Consider the following 6,313-nt stretch of genomic DNA (forward strand, 5'->3'; position numbering starts at 1 on the left):
ATTTGCTTCACTAGGAAGAAGTGTCGACAAGTTCTTCTTCATGATAACTTTCTCCTCAGGGCAAAAGGAATAGGCCAAAAACTAAAACTAAATACTTCATAATAGTGTTAAATCGTACCCTAACCATCACCAATCGCCCACATCAACCTGGGGAAAGCCTGCCACAATTCGTCCTTACTTACACCGCACTTTTCTGGTAACCTAAATCTTCAACAACCAGAAAAAGGCTAGAAAGCTTTCAAAACTCCACACTGTGTTTCTTTACTGGATCGCCTTGGTACATTAGGAACACTCCGTACCAAGGGTCTACCATAGATTCTCAACTACGTCATGAACCAAGCTGGCTCTATTTAGCGGCTAAACAGTCTGAGTGGGACCAAATCAAAGAGTGGGTTTCTCAGCAGTGTGCCCCATTCTAGAAACTTCAGAGACTTAGGGCCTTTGTTGTGTGACCCTCTCTAGGCAACATCACTACCCGAACGCCACTCAAACAACAACCCCACGCCCACCTCACCTAATTACATTCTTCATTAAACTCCTCCCTCCAAGCAAATCTGCTGTGTTTTATTTATATATTGAATTACAAAATATAAAAACAGGTTGAAGATTCATAATTTAAAAAATCCAAACAAAGTGAATGCTCCTACAATCTATCGGGATATTCGTCAACTACGTAGATGCTCGCCAATAACAGTACAGGTAAAATAGTTACCTCAGTACAGTTTCAACAGAGGATAGTACAGGAATTTCACAATGTCATGACATCTGACAAAAGAGGAAAGGGTTAAATTATAATCCCTCTCTAGCTTTAGTATATGTTGTTAACACCTTCACTGCATCACCTTAAAGACATGTATCGACTCAAGGACAGCCAGGATAGTAGTAGCTAGATCCACCTGATGCAATCAATGTGAGTACCACTTAGGTTTTATAAAAATATTCAAACTTAATCAGTGGATTATTCTGGTTAAATGGCAAAAACTTGAGAACAGTAACTGATCTCATATGGTAACAAAGCATTAAAATATGCCAATACACTATCACTTTAAATGTGCTTTAATATCACTTTAAATTGCAAACTTATATTACAATGTACTAAAGCTAGAGAGTTATCAACGTAGTTGAACCCATTGATTGTGGTGGGTGTATCTAGTTATACTACCACAATATTAGCATTAGTAGTCAGACATAAGAGAAATATTTATGAAGGTTAATATTAGTGAAGTATTCTATGAAAGCACATACTTCTACAATCATTTGGATTTTTAAAGCTTATTGCTTTTTATGAATACAATCACATTTTTAAACTGGTACTGTGAGCAGCACATCGTAACTGCCACCTGTTTGTGACACACGGAGGACTTCATAGCCTGCTGGAGTCTCTTCATTACGGAGTGCCTGTAGTTGGTCTTCCCATCTTCGGAGACCAACTCCACAACTTGGTTAATCTTCAGGAGCGTGGAGTTGCCACATACTTACCTCTTGATCAACTCCAGATGTCCACATTCACAACAGCCATCCTACTAATGCTTAATAATGAAAAGTAAGCCAATTCTCACAACTAATGCTCATTTAGGTCACATAATGATTGAAAATTACTAAAGTATTGTGATATTTATTATTTGACACTTAATTTATTGTTCCATGTTAAAACCTAAGTTGTTCATCTTAATATATTGTAAATAAGTTTTTTTTGGTTTAATTTCTTTGTTTTTGCTGTCAGATAAATGCAGATTTATTTTATTATTAAATATACTTTAACTACACAGAAATAAACCAAACAACCATATACAACTGTGGTTATAATATAATAATAATAATAATATAAAAATATAATACAAATTTAAATTTCAAATAGTTTATGGCAATATCGGTAAGCAGAATTTGTTGTGTATCACAAACAGCTGATTATAACATGTAAGACTAAAGTAATTAATAAACCATAAGATAAGTCAATTTTATACTGGAATCAATTTGAGTTATTTAATTGCAATAATCACTAAAGAAATTTAAAATTTATTGGCGATATTAAAGAACATTAAGGTAAAACTTATTAGTTTGAGTTGGAGGTTGAAAGGCTCACGACTTCCTGTCTGTTGACCCGGCAGCTGTAGCAGATCGCTTTCCTTCTTCTTGCTCGATTGGTTAAAGAGGAAAGGTTAGTGCTGGGAGAAGAATTGAATACGGTGTATTAAAAAACACCCTTGTATCGAATATGTAATCAACAAGTCTAGACTTGCCTTACTTCCTTCCTGCAATCTATTGTTTCTTGGTTATTTTAAACTGTCCATGCCAAAAAGGTTGGTTTTTTTGTTCCTCTTACAAATACGTCATACCCGTGATTTGTTAACTTCAGAAAAGTACATTTTTACCTGATATTTCAGTCCCCACTCAAAGATTCTTTTCTATTGCAGGTCTTGTCATCAATAATCATAGAAATAGAATGAAGCCAAATATATAATCCGGTTGAACATATATATATATATATATATATTTCTTGTGTTTGTGTGTATGTGACTGAACTCCTCCTAAACAACTGGACCGATTTTGATGAAATTTTTTGTGTGTTGAAGGGGATTTGAGATGGTTTAGAACAATTGTGGGTTAAATTTTTACTATAAATTGTTGTTGATATTGGTTAATATATTAGTCATAAATATATCTAGAGCACTTGACTATGTTCAACCGGAGACCATTGTTGTCTCACCATGTGCAAATGCTTGTAAGGTCATGGTTAATTTTGGCAACAGACTCTTCAGTAAAGTTAAGTTCATAAGACAAGTCATCAGTATACAAATGAGTTGTACAACTTTTCATAAAACTGGAGAACTCAGAAGTATACAGGTTGAACAGCAAAGGTCCAAGGAAACTATCCTGAGGTACACCCTTCGTTTCCTCAGAGGGGCAGATATCTCACTCCTTAGTCTTGTGATCTGTGTTCTATTCTTTTAATACAATCTTACCCATTCGATTGTATTCGCTTGTATTTTCACTAAAACCATAGAAGTGCATCTTAGCCATCAGCATTGAATAATCAATAGAGGCAAATGTTTGTGAAAAGTCTAACATTACTAGTGTACTGAACTTTCCTTTATCTTTTGCATCAAATAGATCACTGAATAAATTTACCAAGGCAGTACAGGTGCTGAGGCCTTTTCGACAACATGATGTTGAAGCAAAATGTTCTCTTCCTTCAACACATTTTGTTTTTGGGAAGTGGCATTTTTTTAAACTGTTTAAAGCTGCAAGTAATATCAAGATGAGTGTTAATTTATGGATGTGTAATAGACCCCAATGCATATGGATTTATGGCTTTTATCAACTAAATTGATATTTGATCACTGCATACTGTTCTAGATTTAGTCATTTATTGCTGGTTTTACATCTTCTTTTGTTACAGCTGAAAAATAGAACATATTTATTGAACAGCTCTTTTGGTATCATTGAAAAAAGTATAGCAGCTTGACTAGCTTTGTTATGACTTCACATTTAAAAAATGTATTTATTGATCATGTTTATATTCAAATGATGTGGAAAAATATTATTTGCTTTGTCATTATCAATATTGCACTACTTCAAGCTGTGATCCAAAAATCTTTTAATCTTTACTAGAAGGCAGTTTTTCATTTAAAAAATGTTCCTTGTCCTCCTCACATTATAGTTAAGCTCATTTCGTATTTTCTTCTTCTCCCAATAGTACTTATTACCCTTATTAATAAATTGGCCATCTTGGTTGAATGATTGTACTAGAATGTTAATTATTTTATTGACATCCATATTAAAACACATTATTTATTATTTTGGAAATGGATGACTTGAAGTTCAAACCTGAAACCATTTGTTACATTACTTTAGATAACTTATTTGTTAATATGTAATAATGTCTTACCCAAACCAGAATTCCAACTCGGATCTCTGCCGTGATGAGCTGGGATGGTTAACTACTCAACTACTAGGGATGGCATCTATGTGTAGTAGATAAAGTAAAACTGTTTAGTGGACAAGGATTCTTAGAAACATTGGGACATCAGAATTTACTTAAAATAATAGTACAAGCAAAAGGAGAAAAATAAATAATAATGTCAAAAGAATTTAGAAGTAAATTTTAAAGTAATAAACTGTATACATAATTATTTAATATAACAATTTAATATTCGTTAATAATTATGTTCAGAGCAAAAGAAAACGCAAAAAGATTGTCAGTCATAGTTCAAGACCATCCAATGGCACCATTGCAGACTGCAGTCTACTGGGTTGAGTATGTCCTCCATCACAAAGGAGCTCACCATCTCAGGAGTGCAGTCACTGACCTCTATTGGTACCAACTATACTTATTAGATATAATTCTTTTTGTTCTGGTACTAATTGTTGTTATATTCATGGTTGTAAAATACACTCTCAAACTGATGTTCAATTTAATTGCTTTCAAAAGGAAAGTAGATTAATAATGGGTTTATAGAATCGTAATACATTTTTTTAACGAGTAACAAAATACAGTGTTAAATGTGTCCTCTTTTCAACTAATTTGGCTATTTCAAGAATAAGAAAAAAACATCCAACTAAAAGAATGAATACAAATTATTTTACATTATAAATTAAGTAGATTATTCTAAAAATGTTTGCTCTGAAAATCTTATTGTAAGTTCAAAGAAAAATGTGTTTAATTTTTTGACATTGGTCTAGTCATTGTAAAAGCTTTCCTGCTGTAAACTGGTTACACATGTATTAATTTTCCTCATTTCCCACGTAATGTGGCAACTGGTTGTTAAACAAGACGCATTTGTTTTATTGAACCAGATGTCAACTATGTAGAAAAACAAGAAGTATAAAAGTAAATTAAGAATAGCTAAATAATTATAATTTTATTGATTGAGATAAAGTTTGGGTTTACAAAAAGCAAGACCATTCTCCAAATTAACCAACAGAATACTGTACGTCTATGATTCCTTGTAATTAACAACAAGACACAAGTAGACCACACCAAGTGTCGTATCAGACTTCTCTGAGTTTGCATGCAGAACTTTAAGTCTATAGCTACATATGTCATTATTTAAAATTTAAAAATGTCACATGATTGTGTGAGTATTTAGTTTATTTACAAATTTATTAATTCTACAATTTCCATGTTGCCATCATGATTACCCATAATACAATGTAAAATTTTTATTACTAATCAACCAATTAGAGAGTAGCAAATACTCTCATAGTTTCAATGTTATTAGCATTAGACTATGAATAATATTAGCATGAAAACACTAAAAATCTCACTAAATAACAAAGTACCTATAGCATATCAATAAGAAAAGTTTCAAAACTGTTGGACAGTAATTATTGAACAAAGAAATATCACATATAATAAACCAATAATAGGTAAAACAGAGTGACAAATCTTGGTTGGACTCCCAGAAAAGATGCTTCTGAATCATGGGAGGATCAACAATTTTGACTATAGTATGTAACAACTAGTAGTAACTATAGTATGTAGTAACTAAGATAGTACCATAAATTACAATTCAGATAGTTAATTGGTATAATACTAATGTTATTTCATTAACAATAACTGTATCCAAAACTCTAAAATATGACTATGGACCTTTTCTCTTTGTTCATTTGAGATTCTATACCCTTCTCAATATTACATAATCAAATACATAATCAATATATTTGATGACAGAAACACTTAAATTTTAGATAGGTACTACAGTATAACAATATTAATACATTTTTTTAATGTTCAATAAAGATATATTGGAATGATTCATTGTACTATAACACTCTACTCTTTTATTTTCCTGTGATTGGATTGTATGATGTGTGCTGATTCCCTTGTCTGTGGATTGATTAATTATAATAATTTCTTAAATTCGAAGTGTGATTACGTTAGTGTTCTTTATTTAACTTATTTATTAAAATTAGGAAGCACAAATTATAAAAATGGATTCAACATATAACTTAAAAAAATAAAAAAGAAGTCTTCAGAGCAATATTATTACATTACTTTGAAAAGAAATCTCTTCAAATCTTTTTGGTCTTAGAAAATCTTACTCTACAATACATGTTTGTATATTTCTTTAAAGTTTTAAAAGTATTTTTTATTCTCAACAGATGTTTTATAACTGATAAAGCCTACAAGTCTAAGTTAAGTAATGCAGCGAGTTTTATTGTGCCCAAACCAAGCAATTCATATTTCACAAAAACATATTATTTTTTAGAGTCAAGAATGTTTAATAAATTTCTACCAATTGAAATTCAGAATTAAAAAAAAAAACAATTGCTTTTTTTGCTAATAAATTAAGACTATGGTAGCTGAATC

General features: G+C 31.4%; 1 protein-coding gene across 2 annotated transcripts in view; it reads left to right on the forward strand.

Moving 5' to 3' along the window:
* The window catches only part of LOC124362431 (UDP-glycosyltransferase UGT5-like), a 27,171-nt gene extending 21,397 nt beyond the window's left edge, over positions 1-5,774 (forward strand). For both annotated transcript variants that reach the window (XM_046816924.1, XM_046816925.1), the window contains 2 exons: positions 1,324-1,543; positions 4,175-5,774. In XM_046816924.1, coding sequence (XP_046672880.1) covers positions 1,324-1,543; positions 4,175-4,445 — 491 coding nt within the window. In that variant the 3' untranslated portion in view covers positions 4,446-5,774. The remainder of the gene's footprint in view (positions 1-1,323; positions 1,544-4,174) is intronic.
* Positions 5,775-6,313: the final 539 nt, after the last annotated feature.

Source organism: Homalodisca vitripennis, chromosome 5, assembly GCF_021130785.1.
Source record: "Homalodisca vitripennis isolate AUS2020 chromosome 5, UT_GWSS_2.1, whole genome shotgun sequence".
NCBI lineage: Eukaryota > Metazoa > Arthropoda > Insecta > Hemiptera > Cicadellidae > Homalodisca > Homalodisca vitripennis.